Raw genomic sequence first — 17,760 nt, 5'->3', positions numbered from 1 at the left:
ATTTATTGTAGCTTGTCTTTAACCCACTCCATAATAATTGTTTAAATGTTGCTTAGCTTCTACACTGAAACTACTTGTAAATACTTAACTAAAACCTTTTCACTTTCATACCAACCTTATTTTCAATCTGAGCACGATGAGTGTGGAGAATACTGAGAAATCCAGGCCAAGCCTTAAAAGCATTCTAAATGACTGAAGTCACTATTTAGTCTAACTTTCCTTTTTCAAAGCAGGAGTGCCAGTTGGCATCTTCTGTAGTGTGTGCTCTCTTCATACCTTTGTATGACTCAGTTACCAGTAACAAAAATAATCAGAGCTGCTCCCCAGCACAATGCATGGGCAGCATCCTAACTTCAAATATGTACACACAAGCAGATGACCATGAGGGACTTTTCTCCTACATGGAAACATACAAGAAAAGAGTGCCAGGAAGGACAACATGTTTTCTAGGAAAAAAATAATAGGCAATTCTGCAGAAAAAGCAGTCTTAAATTCAGGTCTGTATACTGCTGTTCCTTTTCCAAATATATTTTCCCTGAAAACAGCTCTGAAGCATTGCTGAGGGTATGAGGCACAGAATGGTAGCAATGGTACCTTCCTCCACCTGTAATTTAAACACTTACATTATGCATATTCTTGAGACTGAGATGTGGTAAAGCCTGTCAGGGAGACCCACAGACTGGAATCATTCCCTGCTCCACTCCCATTGCTGTGAGAGCCAATTCAGGTGATTCAGTCAGACTCTCTGTATTAATGTACAAGAGATGTTTGACCCCCTCAACAACTGTAGAATTTTCATGCCTTCCTCAGGCTGTACATCCTGGTGCTTTCCTAACTGTCCTGGCTTGCCAACTTTCAGCCAAAGCCTCCTTTGTCTCTTTTGTGTCAGCTCTGCTGCTCCTATTCCTCAGCATCTTTCTGTTCTGTGTTTATCCACTGGTACTACATCCCCTTTTACTTTAGATAAAAGCAAACATTTGTAAAAGCATGCCCTTTAACAGGACTGTAGAAAGCAATGGAAGTTTGATGATCATTTTCTTGCCTTTGTCTGGATTCTCCACTTCATCAGCTTCCTTCAAGTGAAGTGCAAAGAGAAAATACTTCTAGTAGTGGTGAGTGAAAAGGGATCCCTTCATGTATTTCATAGGATATATCATACACTAAAAATCCCATAGTGATGTCTGTCTTTATTTTTGGAATAGCATTATCCTGACTTAGCAACTGTAACTCTCAGCACTGCTCTGTAACTTGCTCCTCCCTGGTCTCTACCTGTGGAACCTCTTGCTCATGTGCAGCACCTTACAACAGTTCTTGGGGAAGGGAAAAAAACCACAAGTAAACGAGTACATTTAATTTTGCAAGTAAAGTGTATAAAAGAAATAATAATTTAAAAAGCCATTTCTATTTAATATAAAAAGCCAGCTATTTCAAGTTGTTCACATCAAGGGGAACAGCACCACAGCCTAATGAGGAACAAATTCTATCCATAATTGAGACAGCTAGGAAAAGCTGTTACATACAAATATACATCTCAATACCATACTTAATATACTTCAGAAAAACTTAATTTATCCAAATAGCTGCAGCCCATTTTGCTTTCTCATACTCATTGTTTTCTAATGTTACTTTGCAGAGTCCTTTGTAACCTGGCTATGTTGGCATCCAGGGCTGCTAAGCTATTTTTAAAGTCCTCTTCATCTCGAGAAGTAAATGTTGAGAAAGAAGATGCACTCCAGTCAGACCTCCCTGAGAAATCCTCAAATGAAATGCAGCTAAAATCAGCTGCTTTACTGCTTGTTTTCTGAGAAACCCCTGCTGGAAATGGCATCGATGCACAAGGGTATGGACCAGGCTGAGGCTGGTCTGGTTTATCCATGAAATCTTTTGCAGCCCCACTTGGAATGCCTCTTGGTCTCACTGGGACTTTGTCTCCTTCTGGCTTTGCTTTACCCCCTGTAACTTCAAGCATGTTTTCCACAGTCTTTTTCACACTGTGCCCACCATTTAATTTATCCAGTAGAGTTGGATCCTCACATCCATACTGCTGCACAGAGCTTGGGAGCTCAGAATGGTAATCCAGCCTCTGACAAGCCCCTCTGCTCTGGGGTGGCACACCACTTCTCCCAGAGACTGGCTGCTGTTTTTTAGAGGCACTACTAGTCAGTGGAATGTAAATTGTCTCATCTAACTTGGTTTGGTCACCTAGTAAAGTTCCAGAATCACTCCCTGTTTCTGCATCTTGCTTCAATGGAGCTGGTGGTCCTCTGTGAGCTAATGTTTGTTCTTCTGTGAATGTACTGTTAATTTTACTTCCTTCAGCAGCAAACTTGTCATAGGACAGACTTTGCATTTCTACTTCTCCAATTTTATTTGGGAATTGAAGATCCGGATCTATCAAAATATGATCCACTTCTAATGTTTTAAGGTACGTCATTACTGAAGTACTCCCAGGAAACAGCTCAGGTTGCATCTGCTTTTCATGGTCTTCCAAACGAGACTTTGAGAGAGATTTCTCAGGTTTGGGTCTAACACTGTCCCCTGTGAGATCAGACAGAAGCTTGGCCATGCTGCCCTGCAAGGTTCTGTTAGGGTAAAATCAACCAAACAGATTCAAAATCAGTCACCCAAAATAAATAGTTAAAAACTTTTCTATAGAAACAAAACATTAGATTTATCAGGCTGTGGCAAAGTTGCAATGCACTTTCTAGATATTGTTACAAAATGCAGAATAAATGTGAACCAATTCCAAGTTTTTTTGATTTCTTCTTCAGCTCACTGTGGCTAAAAAGTAACAAAAATATCACAACCCAATGAAGTTCTCCAGATTATTCCTGGTGTACCTGCTCTGAGCAGCACACAATGAAATAAACTGGTGCAAAGAAACTGCTACAAAGCAGATAGAAGCAGTCACCAAAATTACTAAGAAAGGTTTTCTGAATTATTCTTCCCATTGCATCTAAATAAAAAAAAATATAATAAAAGAAATAATTCTTCTAACTTACTGCTCTGTCCATCAAAAGAGATGAACATTTAGATATTTATATTTGTCTCTAGCATACACAAAAACACACACATACACACACACACACGCGTAATGTGACATCATTCTACCACCACCTGGTGGTCAGCAGACAGCAGTCACAGAACTGTCTAAACTACTGAAGCATTTGAAATGTCTATTCAAAATATTCTGCTGTTCCAATCAGTCCCAACTAAAAATATAGCAGACAGCAGTTTTGTTTCCTCAGCACAACACATCCAAAGCAATTGTAGATACACACCACTATGCAGCTGCAAAAAGCTATTTATATCTCCCAGCTTGCCACTATTTTCAGCATAAAAGAGCAAGATAAAATAAATTCACAGCAATCGTTCTTTTTGGCTAATAGATCCTTACAGACCTAATAGATCTGCTATTAGGAGTTAAGACTTCACATAAGTTATGGAAGATAGTATTTTACTTTACCACAGAATTCAAGTCACAGAATATGACAAACTCTATTTTAAAACAAAATTATAGCAGCATTGTAACAAAACGAACTGCAAAGAGAAGTTTTAGCTTATATGATCTCCCACCATCAAGATACTACAATAATCCACAGGATGGAAAAAAAAACAAAAACCCCAACGAATAAGAAAGATTTTTAAAAAAGAAAAATAATGTCAGGAAGTAAAAAAAACCCTTAGCCAATAGTACCTGGTTAATTCCCTCAGTCTCTTAACTTCTGCATCACGCTGACGTAATGTTATGCCCAAAATCTTATTTTCTTTCTCTGCAGCTTCCAGCTTAAACTGAAGGCTCTTCACAGTTCCTAACGCCTCTTCCACTTCTGAAATGTCAACAAGAACTTACACAATTACTTCTTTTGACTTTTAATATGCTAAACAAAGAATAACCAAACTGAAAACACGCACCAATCTTGAGCTTGGTGGAATGAATGTCATAATGCTGTTTCTTTTCTAGCAATTCTTCTTCTTTTTCTTGAATACCTTTTGCAAGATGTTTATTTTCTTCTTTCTGACTTTCTATTATTTTCAGTAGTTCTTCATTTTTAGCCTGCAGTGAATCAAGGCCTTTCTGCGATTCTTTCAATTGACTCTGGAGCATCATATTCAAGGACTGCAAAGAAACCACTACCAAAAGCAAAACATAAAATGTTTAAGTGTTTTGTGTGGTACCTTGAATTTCTAAACCAAACTAAGTTTTTAAATTATCTTGGTAATATGAATTTTGGTAACAGAAGGGTTGAGGGTTTTTTTGCAACAAGATAAAGCTCAAGCTTTCTTCTTAATGATTTAATCAGTCATCTTCATTTTCAGAGGCACATAAGCAAAAATAACCTGCTTGGCAGCTGAAGAGCCAAATCCTAGTCTGTGGAGTCTAAAAAGGCCCAACAGTCCATGCAAACGCAGTTCCAGCATTAGACCCACTTAGTTCAGCTACCACTAAAGGCCACAATACATACAGACATATGAAACTACAGATATATAAATTAAAAATTACATATCTATGGTAATAAAGCTTTAAAAAATATACCCCTATCAAGCAACATTATTGGTACTTTACATTCATAGTTGCAGCTCTTTCCAGATGTCTTCTCAATGCTTTCCTGATCTCTAAGTTGCTGGTTTAATATTCTTAGTCTCCTAAATGTGAATTGTGAAAAAGCACAAATTCAGAAATATTAGAATACACTCAAAAGGATTGCACTTTAGTTTAGTTTCATGAGAAGTTGCTTTTGAGAATTAAATGTCAGGGAATATTTCAGAAACATAAAGAAGCCTTAATAACACATTTTTCTTACATTCTGGTACTTCTTCAACACAAAAGACTCTTTCCAAGTATCTGCTAAATACCTGGCATCTAACCCTCTTCTGAAGTAAAGGCTACCCAGTTATTTGAGAATCCTCTGAAATGAGAGACACCTTTGCATTTGAGAATAAACTACAAAAAGAACATGAGCAGGCTATCTTGCTAGTGCAGTTTTCAGAGTGATGCATTTACCCCAGCCAAAGGCCCCATCATGAGGTAACTGATACTCCTAAAATATCAAAGCCATGCTGTGTGTAATTATTGCTTTTTAGAGTGTATGGCCTTACCAGCACACTTTCTAATTCACAAATATTGCACAGACAAGAAGGGAAGAGACTTAACAAAGGCAATTTAAGCCAGAGCAGTTAGAGATGCTTTAGGTGCACGAGCAGTGAGGCCAGGCTCACTGAGGAGCTCCCCACCTGCGCAGCTGGGCATTCTCACTGCGCAGAGGCTGCAAAGCCAGAGCTATTTCAGCTTGGATATTTGTACTTCCCACCACAGCTGGGAGCAAGGATACCGAGTCTTCTACTTCACTCATCAACCTCAGCATTTCTGAGTCACCTGCAAGAATTGAGGGAAGAAAGAGACTCCATAAACCTATAAATCTGCACTATAACTAATGTTTTACATGTGATTAAGCAATAGGCAAAGTGATTTAATAGTATTGGGGGGTTTTGCACCCAAGAAAACTTCATCTTTAACTATATTTATATTTATTTTAAATTGTTGAGCTTGAATATGAAAACTATGCTTTACATCCTCAATAAAACACAACCCACCATCTTTCCAACCAGCCTAGGTTGCTGCTATTGCAATCTGTCTACACCAGGACCCTTCTCAGGGGAAAGCTCAGTATATGGAATAGCAACAATCTTTATCTCGCTGTCACGATAAGATTAAAATATTATAAAAATAATTTAATACTTATCCAGAGTGAATCCTGAAGGTTTTACAGTTGTGAAAACCCACAGTAAGACGTCACACATCATCTGACACATACAACTTCCAGAAACTGAAGTTACTCACTCCTTTAATCAAGCTCTTGTGTTATTTGTATGTAATAACTCTACTGCACAATGGAAGTGTCCTCACCTTGATCTGTTACCAGTGCTCTGAGCTCACCCATAAGATACTTTACAGTCCTAACTTTATGGGCTGTTTCTTCCGGACTTTCTTTCCTAGATTTTAGAACCTTCTTCACACAACTTGTCTTACAGCTTGTATCTTTCACTGGAGACACATCAAATACATCCAATTCATCTTCTTCACTGACCATGTCCTCACTGTGCTCCTCAGGAGTATCCTCCTCTGTGTCACATGAGCCATCATGTTTTGCAGGACAGTGATGATGGCCCCTCTGTTCAGTCCTGCCATTCAGCATGTCATGGGATTGTAACAGGGCTTGTATGCACCGCATCAAATCTGCTTCTTTTACCTGCTGCTCCTGGCTTGGGGCCATCTCTCTGGCACAAGATGCTGGGACCAATGCAGGCACCGAAGGGGTTGATGCTCCCAGTGTTGTACAGGGGAACACACCAGGAACAGCAGTTCCAGACTGTGTTTGTGCAGCAGCAGGAGCAGCAGAAACCACTGGGCAAACCACAGGTCCTCCCATCTCTGGCACACATTCATTGGCACTGTCTACAGGAACTCCCTGCATAAAAGATATTCTAATTAAACAAAAAAATTAACATGATTTTTAAATCTTTAGGAAAACTGACACAAGGACATGTATAAATAAGCAGGCAGTGCTAATTCGATGTTTATTGATAGAATTAAACTTTACTTACTGATTGAGTGGATAAGGGATTAGCTGAATGCTGTAGGGACAGTGCTGATGTGGAGGTAGGTAACTGACAATTCAAAACTGTAACATTTTGACATCCTAAAAGAAAACAACACTTATAGATCAGGGCAACATGGGCAAAACTCATGCAGTTAAATAGTCAACTCTACATTAACAGTTCCACTAACCCTGGTTTGAGGTAGGAGAAGGAGTTACAGTAGGAATTTCACTGCTCTTCTGTGGGGGTTGGCCAGTTATCAGAGACATCTGAGTTTGCACATGCTCATACATTTTCTGATATGCCCCAGGAGAGTGTTCACTGCAAGGCACAGGAACTGATTGAACCATCTCATTCTGTGCTGCACTTGAAAGTTCCTTCTCAGCAGAAAGTGTGGTAGATGAGGCAACTTTTCTATTTGATATTGGCACTGCAGAAAAAGAAAGAACAGAATAATCCAGCTGAAGTTGCCTGTCTTCTTGATCTACACAAACCACTGTATTGTCTGGCAGATTCCGGAAGGCTCCCTTGAGAACAGAAACAAAGATCCTATGGCCCAGGACACGTCAGATTTCAATTCACCAGCAAATGAATCCATCAATTTTTTCTACCAGATAGAGCAACCTAAACCAGTTGGAAAGGGCAGCAGTCCTTGAAGGAAGCACAGAGACTTAATCCTACAGAAGGCCAGTTTCAAAACAATTCTTGAAATCTCTGCTTGGGTATAATTAAAACTGCAATTTTACAGTGCTGGTCAGATATCAGCTACATGCTCACTTCCTACAGTTCCCAGTGGACATCCTGCTACACACCTGTCTGTAGGCCCCACTCACCTTCTGGATTAGAAATTGCACAGAAGAAACAGATGCAGAGAGGCAGAAATGATAATAAATGAAATATTTCCCCTGGGAGCAAGTCAGCTGACAGCACTCCATCTACCTTTCTATTCAGTGCTTAGGCCACTAAACCATTTGAGGTCTTGTCATTCCTAGCCACACTTCCCTGTTTCCACAAATCCTTCTTTGAGAAAAGCCTGGCTGGACACTGAACTTCAGACCAGTTTCTAGCTGTGGATCCTAAACTGAGTCCAAGGACTGCAATGCCTCCCTGTCCAAGAGAAACAGGGAAAGGGTATTACCATTCTCCTCCACACTTCCTACCAGATAAACCCAATGATGTTGAAACTTGTAAACACATTCAACTTTCATGTACCTGAAGTTCAAACACCTGTGAATTTCAGTAATTGTTTAGTAAACATTTAAGGTTTCTAAAAAGAAATAAGACATTCTTTTGTGGAACCAACCCAGGATCAACCTGTAACAAATGGCAACAATTATGTGAAGCCTTGCTGAATCTCACTACGTTGAGGAGTCTTTCAAGGTTGCTTGAATAAAAAATAAAGGAAGCCTAAGAAAGCCCACTTACCAATTTCTTTTTGGATAGGGGCAGGAGTAATGATTCTTTTAAACCCCTTCTTCTTGGAAGTATTTCCTTTGGTTAGCAAAGGCTTGGAAGTAAATTTAAAAGTATTTGTTTTCCCAGGTTGTTTATGCACAGTCTCCCTTCCTAGTATTAATTGAAAGAAAAAATGGTCAACAAAACAAATCAAGAGAGTATTACAAAACCTAAAAATGTAACTTGTGTTTTCTATAGGTACAACCTGTAGCTTCCTTTTGCAAGATATTCTTCAGTAAAGCTGCACAATGGTCAAGTCCATTATGAATAGTATCAACCTGCACAAAGAGAACGGCAGTCAGTAAACGAGTAGCACTGTTTCTTTCAGTAAACTAAGATGCTCTTCTAGAGGTGAGTGTACCCCAATCTGCCACCTGACAAAGAACAACTCATAACCAAAAAAAAAAATATAATTTCCCATGTACTATTTTGCAATTACATGGAAGTTTGCAAACACACAGATTCTGCAAAATAACTAAATTGTGCTGTTGCACTCCTGTCCATTTGCTCAATTTGAGGTTAATTACATGTATGTTTTTTATTCTTATTTCCATGAACATTTAAACAATAAAGCCTACTTGTATTTTGGCTCAGGACTACACAAAACCAGTACTGACTGTGCTACTCTCTTTCCAGCACAAAAAATTAACATGGGCAGCTGCTCTTCTGTGAGGGCCAGCCCTTGTCCATAAGCAGCTTATTTGTGTTTGCAAAATGTATCTTGTGCCTTGAGGAGATCTGTCAGAGCCAAACTCACTTCACACAAGGTCCATTTGCTCCTATCTGCAAGATGCAGTACAGACACTCTTGCTTGCCTTGCAGTAGCAATTTCAGGTTCAGATGAAAATTAATTAGGATCTAAATCAATCTGGCTTTCTTCTGTTACTCAAGGTATTCCAATTTCCCTTCTCTTTAGATAACGGTGCTAAAAAGCCATTTAATTACCTGATTGGCAGATTCATTGGAATAGAATTCTACATCAGAGTGACATCCTTTCTTTAAGCCAAACCTGAAAAAGTGAAATTTACTGTTTATATCAACTCCTTAATGGGAAACAAAGTAAAAAACCACTTACTTTCATTCAATAATAGCAAGAAAAAGAAAATTATTTCTTCATGAAACAAAATAACTTCCTATTTCTGAAAACTTTGCATCTGCAAAATTGTAAAGCAGATAATAACAATTTATGTCAAAGAAGAATTCAGTCTCTACTCAACAGTCTTCTCTACAGCTAGTAATTATATAAATTCAGTCTTTTTATAAATAGAATATGAAGAGAGAAATCTGTATTTTTATATGCAAAAATTTCTATTCAGTTTGTGCCTGTCTGTTCAAGGCCTACTTAGAACCTTTCAGTTCAAAATGTTTTATATATACACACAAGGATTTTTTGTTCAATTGAGCTATGACAATTATAAGGCTCCCAAATGCTCATATATGCGCTCAATTTAAAACAGTATTAGTGAATAAGGTCTTACTGATTTCTTCCATTTGTTAGTTTAGTTGCTCCTGACAGTCTTCCAGAAGACAGAGCCTGTTGATTACAGAAATACACCTTGATTAAAGTATTAATATTAAAAGTATTAAAGTATTTTCACAACACTTGAAGACTACTATTGCCCACCAATGCCAAGAACTTTTTCCAAGGTGGATCAGCCCTAGGGACGTTACAGCTCTTAAGGCAAGGGTGCAACTGCTGCCAGTAGAGCCTGAGATTTGTGGGCTTCATTTCACAAAATATGCCTTGACAGCAAGATGCTTTGTAAATTTCCACAGCATACTACAGACACAGCCACTCCACGACTCCCCAAACGTGCTACAAACATGTTTCAAATGGAAACCATGCTTGATAAATGCAGACATGAACTGTGGGGACTTGAAGAATCATCTCTGGCCAAAGCACACAGCAGAGAAACACAATGACAGTCACAGAACCACAGCATGGGTGAGGCTGGAAGGGACACAGTGGCTCAAGCAGGGCCATCCCAGAGCACATTGGCACAGCTCTGCATCCTGACCTGTTCCTGAGCATCTCCAGTGAGGGAGACTCCACATCCTCTCTGGACAACCTATTTTTCCTCGTGTTTGGATGGAACTCCCTGTGCATCGGTTTCTGCCCACTGCCTCGTGTCCTACTGCTCGGCCCCACCGAGCAGAGCCGGGCTCCATCCTCCCACACCCCCTTCAGCCATTCATACACGTTGGTGAGGTCCGCTCCCAGCCATCTCTTCTCGAGGCTGAACACACAGCCCCTTCAGCCTTTCCTCTTCAGGGAGATGCTCCAGACCTCACTGATCCTCGCTGCCCTCCGCTGGAGCCACCCAAGGAGCTCTCGGGCAGAGAGACAGGCCCAGAACCGCCCGCAGCGCCTCAGGACCTCCGTCAAGTGGCTGCGGTATAAGCCGGGCTCGGCCTCGGAAGGCCCGACCTCGCGCAGCAGTCGTTATGCGGACGGCGGGGAGGGGATCCCCCGACGCCCCTCCATCCCCCCCGAGCACCCCCGGGTTCTGGCGAGGAGGCCCCGAACGAGAACCGCGCCCCGCCCGTTCCCCCGGCCCTCACGCACCTTGCGAGGTCGCGCAGCCCCGCGCGCGGCCATGGCCCGGCCCGGCCCCGCCCACTCCTGCACCGCCCCCGGCAGAGCCAGCCAATCACCACCCGGTCCGTCCGCGAGGAGGCGGGGCTAACGACCCCGCCTCGCGGCGCGCCGGCGGGCGCGGGCGCGGGAAGGGGAAGGAGATGAGCTAGGCAGCACGGCCGGGGATTGGCGGAGAGCGGGCGCGGAGCGGACCAATGAGAGGCGAAAGGGCGGGGCTAGGCGGGCCGTGAGGGGCGGTGCGCGCCCGGCCCCGCCCCGCCGCTCCCTGAGGGAACGCCCCTGCGGAGCCGGCGGCTCTCGGCAGGGCAATGCTCTCCCGGTATAGAGGCGCCGTACGCTCATGAAACAAGCGGAAAACAGGGCCCTGCAGGTGAGTGGTTACAGAGTCACAGAATTAGTCGGGTTCGAAAAGACCTCCCTGCTCATCGAGTCCAGCCTGTGAGCGAACACCACCATGTCAGCCAGCCCCTGGCACTTAATGCCGCCTCCAGCCTTTCCTTAAACACGTCCAGGGTCCGCTGCTCCACCACATCCCTGTGTAGCCCTTTCAGTGAAGAAATACCTCCTCATGTCCCACCTGAATCACCACTGACGCTGCTCTGCTCTACGTGCTGTGAAAAACACGTTCAGTCTCCTGTGAAAATTAAAAAAATTTAATAAAGGACGATAGGAGACAAAGACAAAGCAAAGGTTATTACAGCTAGATGCGTCTTGTGCGTCAAGAGCACACTGTTATCTTCGGAGATGCACCTTAAATATTTTTCCCTTACATCAACCTGTTGCATATTCATAGAGCCTTATGCATAATAAACTTTCCCCCAAACTAGTTTACATGTTCCAATAATTGTTTAGCATATCTCCTCCTTGGATCCACCTTTCTAGAGCACGTGTATTCCTTGGTTTTGGTTTTAATCCTTTTTAAACATCACCTTCAGTTTTGGCCCCAGGCAACACCATCTTCTGATGGTGAGTGCTGATAGCTGAAATATTTGTAGCTGGTGTCCTAATCCTAGGTTCATTGGATGTTATCCATCCAAGCAGGCATTTTAACACAAGCATACTTATATCAGCTATTTCACTACTATGTCTAAGCTTAATTAACAACAGAAATAAAAGCAATATCCTTATAACAAAGTTACTTTAACACCATACATGTAGAATCCATTTAAATATTTGCAAAAAGCCAATATTATAATATGTATCTATAGCAGTCCTCTTGTCCTGCCTGGCCCCCCTGGGCCTGCCTGTGCTGCAAGGGCACAAGGTAAAGCAGGCTGACTGGGAAAGGAGCTGCTGGGTCATGGTGTGCAGGCTGTATCCATCTGTTCTTGGTCCTGCACGCTTGTTAAACCTTCTGTGGCATTCCCAGAGAACACCTGTGTGCGTGGATCAACAGGGTGGTGCCTCAAGCTCCACACTCACAAACACACACAATGTTTATCACTGGCATATCAGTATTCTGCATGTCCTCGCTTTTATTAGCTGAAGAAATAGACCTTGTGAACACACAGAATTGGAAGCAATTACATTTACTCAGGCTGAAAATGTGGTTGCATTACAATGCTGTTAAGGCTACTATAGCAGAAGTGTATATAAATATTCAACATCTCTACTCTCCCAATGTGTAAATTGTGTTGTTATTACCATGTTAACATTTACGCTGAAACTATGACAAACTTGAATTAAAAATATGTTGTGAATATATTTATCATCCTGTCAACAAAAACCCCAAACAAAAAGTAAAAGAGAAGGGTTTTCTGGCAGGAATTTGGAGACTTCTTCAATTCTTCTCATTGAAAATTAAAAATTACAAGATCACTGTAATAGAACAGCTGAAGGAAAGAATATAAACTAGAAAGATAAAAGAGAAAGATGAAAGAAGCTCAAAAAGATGTATGGCAACTACCAAATTAGAGCCAAAGCCATTGGCATACTTTATTTTTAAGGTAGTTTCTGGAAGTTTATGGATCAATTCTTACTCAACTGATAGGCGTGGGTACAGTATTTAAATAAGGAAGAATTATTCCCAAGTGTTTAGCAACAGGTAACGTAAAAAACCCAATTCCCCCTCAATTCCATCCTTTGGTTTGAAGACACACAGATCAGCCAGCATGTCATTATTTTCATGTGAAGGAAAATGAATACAGAAAGAAATCAGGGCCCATTCTTGCCAACTGAACCGTTGTGAAACTACAGGCACGATTGCCTCATAAATAATTTTTAAAAATGCAACCACAAGGATTAAAAATTGCATAAATAATTAAAATTGTCATGGTCACAGAGCTCCAGGCTGTCACTCTTTAAAGACAAGAACAAGCTGTTTTGAGACTCATGGTAGAGCTGCAAGGGTTTGCAGCAGTGTGTGCTGAACACAGACTCACCCAGCAGAAGATGGATACTTCTTCTGACTGACACTGGCTTTCTTTATTGAAACAGTGTGGGGAACCAGTGAATATCTCTGGATCTGTCTGGTTGTTATGGTAAAACTGAATTAATAAAAAGAGATTATTCTTTGTCTAACATACTGAAATGCTTCAAAGCTGTGAGCTGCATTCATGTATAATATTATAGTGTTACTTGTATTTATAATCAAGATATCTTTCGGAAAGAAAATTTAATTCCATTTATTGAAACCATTTTTATCTTTTCCTCCTGTTTAACAGATAACTAACATTCCTCAAACAATTCCAGGACATGATTTTGGATATGGCTGAGGCCTTTGTGAAAAAACTGACAATCTTCCAGGTTTCGCCCCTATTTGGTATAGAAATAATGCTAATGTCAATCAGAAAAGAAGAAAAAAAGCTGGCTAATGTGAGATAAATAAAAGCATAGTATATGTGGAAGAAAAGACTCAAATGATTAGCCAAAGAAGAGCTGCCTGAATGATGAATAATTAAAACATACATGTGGTTGTATTTGTAATCTTAATGCTTGAGGTGCTGTCCATATTGCATGAAGCATCACTGAAAATAACAAAAAGCTTGTTCTTACCCTAAATTATTTACAGAGTGAGTTGAAACACCAGGGTCTTACAGAAAACTCAGTACAAGACTGATGTGTTTAATAATGATGAAGAAATACACACAGAACACAAGCTTTTGAGGAGCAGAGATCTTTGAGGGAACAATTCTCAAATAAAGTAAATCAATGCTTCTTTGTTGCAGGAAGGAGAGAAAGGGAAGAAAATGAAGCTAATAAATGTGAGAGAAGACACTCATCAATCAATCAATCAATCAGGTCTTTTCCAATACCTACCTAGGAAAACCAAGGAAACTTCACACTCAGTGTAAGTCTGAACTCTTGCTACCACGACTAACAAGTTCTAGTAATGTAATTAAATACTAACCTAAGCATGATTGAGCCCCAGCACAAACTAATGTTAAACTTTACTCTGAGCTTTCAAAAAAGTTGGGTGGTCTTAACAAGGGGGCATTTCACAAAATAAGGAATTTTTTATAAGACAAGTAGGTCAAGACTACCAGTCATTATTGTTTGAGATTATTTTGGTACTTCTCCAAGTCCCTTTATGTGTAGAATTAGGGAAATAAGCTACAATGTGGCTAACAGAAAGCAAATTAACAGATTTTTGTTTATCCACCTGTCCTTCAAGCTACAGAGAGCCAACAGAAAAGAGCAGGTGGATAGCAATGAATATGTAGCTAAGAAAGCAACCTATAGAAAACAGATTTTTTCTTTGTCAAAGTCAGGCTTAAGGGATGTCGTGACTACAGCGAAATATGATTAGAGGAAGCAGAAGTTTAATAGAGAAAGTTTCAGTTGGACAGGTAGAGATATAATGAGGAGGTAAAGATTGATATTTTATGGACCCTAGAACTGAGGTGCAATTGTAAAAGAGGCTTCAAAATTATCTACACTAGATTTTCAATGTCACTCCAATTTCAACCATGCATAGTGACAGCTACAGCAGGACTTGCTGCATGGGAGACCTGTGGTCTCAGTGGTTCACAAAGCCTGCCACCACATTTTTATTTTCTGATGCCTTTGGAATTATTGTGTCTATAAATTAATAATTTCTTCTTCATAGCATATAAATATAGAGGGGGAAAAGTCTTGGCTTTGGACTGTCTGCCCACATTTAAGTGAAGGATTTTATGTAAAACTCATTAAATGCTCTTCATCCTGAGAGGTTCTCACCAGGATGAGATCAGAAGGGTGTTGAGTTATGACTTGCAGGAGACATCAGTAAGAGTCGAGCTGTTACAGCTTTTCTGAGCTGATGACTGTGTCACACACAGAGTGCTCAGACAGCCGGTGACACGGTGCTGACCCAGAACTGGTGAAGGAGGCTTGACTTCCAGGAGATGGCGGCACAGGCCCATGAAAATTCGCTCTGCGCTTAACCTAAAGGGGACTTGGAATTTCCATGAGATTAATCCAGGCACATCTTGGGTTAGGCAATACTAGGAGAATCCCACTGGTATTTCATAGAATTTTTGTCACAAGTTGTCTTTTCAGGCAACCTTACTGACAAGAGTAATGTTTTATTAGAGGAGGTGTGTGAAAATAGTAATTTTTACCTAAAGCACTATTTATTTATTGCTCTACTAAATATAAAATCTACTCTGATATCAAACTGATCTTTAAAACCACATAGACAGCTTTCACAGTTTGCAAGTTTATTAGGAGATCTAGAATGTGATTGGTTTAGGGGTAAAACAAACTACAGATTAATATCTCAGATATTAATTTCATTCTAAATTATGAAAAGTATTGAAGCAATAGAGGAACAGTAAATAAAATATCTGAACAGAATTGTCTCTAATTAGAGCATTTCTTCAAATTTCCCATGAGGCAAGTTTTGAACTAGCAGTGAGAGTATTGAGGTCAAAGGTCAATGAAGTTTATCCCCCCCCCAAGGTTAAATCCTGTAACTTTGATTGTTTTAGGAGAAAATTCATAGATAAGAAAGTTATAATATCTGAGAGACTTAAAAATAATATACTAGTGTTGCAAATAGCCAGCAGAGCTTTAACCACCAATTTCTGCTTGAAGCTTTAAGTTCCATTTGAGCTGTACCAGACCGTTCGGATGATCTCAGGGGCTCCTTCCAAGCTGAATGGTTCTGTGATTCTGATTCAAAACTTTTTTCTTCTAATTTTTTTTTTCCTTGACATCCACTTTTGATTATCTCAGTGTAATCTATTGCCTTGCTCACATCCATGGCCTAACCTCATCTGAATTAAAGTTTTTTTGCCTGGGAAATAAAGCCGGCTATACTGATATAAAAGCAGTGCTATAATCAGTGCTCTGTTAATCCTCCTCATGATCACACATGGAAATTATGGGACTATATATGTAAATGTGTACTCAGCTGGGCTGAATTGGATGACTGAGAGGTCCTTTCTTAAGATCAGCAGTGAATCAATCACACCAATACCACTAACTAGTCACCTCAGCACTGTAATCTGGTTGTTTTCCACTAATAACAGAAATTCACAAATCCATTTTCTTCTCTCTTTTGAATAGTTTAAGGAATTGAAGAAGTCACACATTTAAGTGCTCTGAGAAGCATGTAGGTACTTTTTTGAATCCATAGTGAAACCCATGACTGTATTTCCTGTGTTGACAGCATTAAGTGATAAGCTTTTAAATTCTGTTTTCTTGGGGAAATGTGAGAAGACTGCAGTTTGCTTTCCATATGTATTGACTATCAGCTGCCATTAGATCCAAACCCATTATCTGCCCTTTGGTTTTCTTAGTAACTGAAAACACATGTTGTGGTACTGACTTCCCCTCATGTTCTTGGGTTTCTTTGACAGAGACTGCCTGAATATGAGGTAGTGTGGAAAGATGCTGATGTTTCCTTTGACACAAGAAGTTTGTTCCACTCTTCTTCATTAGCCATACAAAATCAGAGTGAGTGAGGAATAGCAAGACAGAACCAGGATATTGGTTCAGCAATCAGTCCTGGCTGCTGAGTGATTCTGGAAACAAGGGAAATGTTTTGTGATCACACTCACAGCAAAGGCACAGCCCTGCAGGAACAGCTGTAGCAAACTGTTACATGAAGCCTACAGCTTTGTCCCTGTCTCTCCAGCTGTCTTCCCTAATGCTTAATTTGTTGTCAATTGTCTGGAAAGGAAGAAGCTATTACAAATATTCTTGCTTCATTGATCCTTGAAAGAAGATAGTCAAAGTAATTCCCTCATTCCTGAGAAAAGATTTCCTCCTGACTTTTAGTGGTTACCTGGTTAAAACCTTGATCTCCTTTTTCAATATAAACATCAACACAAATCACAATACACAGCATATTTATTCAGGACACTATGGAAGTATGAATAAATTTTCAACTCTTAGCAGGTTATATGCCAGGCTTAAAAATTTCAGCCAGTCAGTTCTTTCAGTAGTGTCCAATATTCCTTGCACTCTCAGATAAGTCTTGTGGGAGACTGAGTGCCTTCTACTTGTGAGCCAGTCCAACTACAGGCAATATGTCACTCCCTTCCATCTGGGGATAAACACAAATTAAAAATGCATCACAGGAAAAATGCATCCTATTTACCTCCATTTAGAGGAGGAAAAATTTTCTGTAATCCAATATCATCCCCCAAAATAATTGTATTTGGCTTGATTCAGGCTTTTCTCTTCAAGGTGTACTGTGATATGTGGGGAGCATCAGAGACTAATTTAGTGCCCAAAGTACATATTTGGTGGGTACATTAAAAAAAGATTATAGCAAAAATACTCCATAAATAAAGTAGGACGATAAAGTGGAAGCACATAAATGATTATAAGTCATAAAAATACAGGTAAACTTAACAGTGTGAGTGTAGAAAATAGCTAGTTCTGTAACATCTGGAAGGATGTTAATTTTGCAGGAGTGTGGCCTGGCTATAATTTTATATTTGTTACTGGACATTTAGTCATGCATATTCTTTCTTTGGCAGTGGGGATATGACTTGGAGGAGCAAGTGATCTGAGTATGAAAACCAGAAATCTTCAGGACCAGAGGAAGCACAGCTGAAGAAATAATCTACCTTCCACTGTATAGAAACAGCTAATAGATCAGTATTCACCATCTCTATATTATCCATGTAGAATATTTATGGACATACAGGTGGAAGCAAATCATCCAAACTAAA

General features: G+C 40.2%; 1 protein-coding gene across 1 annotated transcript; it reads right to left on the bottom strand.

The window, feature by feature from the left end:
- Nucleotides 1–1,386: 1,386 nt before the first annotated feature.
- CCDC14 (coiled-coil domain containing 14) lies at nucleotides 1,387–10,702 on the bottom strand. The gene is made up of 13 exons (XM_018911338.3): nucleotides 10,622–10,702; nucleotides 9,534–9,589; nucleotides 9,001–9,064; nucleotides 8,261–8,333; nucleotides 8,026–8,166; nucleotides 6,791–7,030; nucleotides 6,607–6,701; nucleotides 5,909–6,470; nucleotides 5,236–5,377; nucleotides 4,568–4,647; nucleotides 3,916–4,134; nucleotides 3,698–3,830; nucleotides 1,387–2,582 (listed from the first exon to the last, which is right to left on the bottom strand). The coding sequence occupies exons 1-13, from the start codon at nucleotides 10,652–10,654 to the stop codon at nucleotides 1,607–1,609; spliced, it is 2,814 nt and encodes a 937-aa protein (XP_018766883.3). The 5' UTR covers nucleotides 10,655–10,702; the 3' UTR covers nucleotides 1,387–1,606.
- Between the last annotated feature and the right edge of the window lie 7,058 nt (nucleotides 10,703–17,760).

This window comes from Serinus canaria, chromosome 7 (genome assembly GCF_022539315.1).
Source record: "Serinus canaria isolate serCan28SL12 chromosome 7, serCan2020, whole genome shotgun sequence".
Lineage (NCBI taxonomy): Eukaryota > Metazoa > Chordata > Aves > Passeriformes > Fringillidae > Serinus > Serinus canaria.
The sequence above is the reverse complement of the archived record's forward strand: the minus strand, read 5'-3'. Positions and strand labels throughout refer to the sequence as shown.

Bases quoted from the DNA above. Each gene is read 5' to 3' on its own strand.
- CCDC14 (XM_018911338.3), bottom strand. From the start codon at position 10,654: ATGGCCGCGCGCGGGGCTGCGCGACCTCGCAAG. The intron at 7,031-8,025 runs GTAAGTGGGCTT...CTTTTTCTGCAG, and splicing joins CCCTATCCAAAAAGAAATTG to TGCCAATATCAAATAGAAAA. The intron at 4,135-4,567 runs GTAAAGTACCAA...TGCTTTTGGTAG, and splicing joins AAAGAGCTGCAACTATGAAT to TGGTTTCTTTGCAGTCCTTG.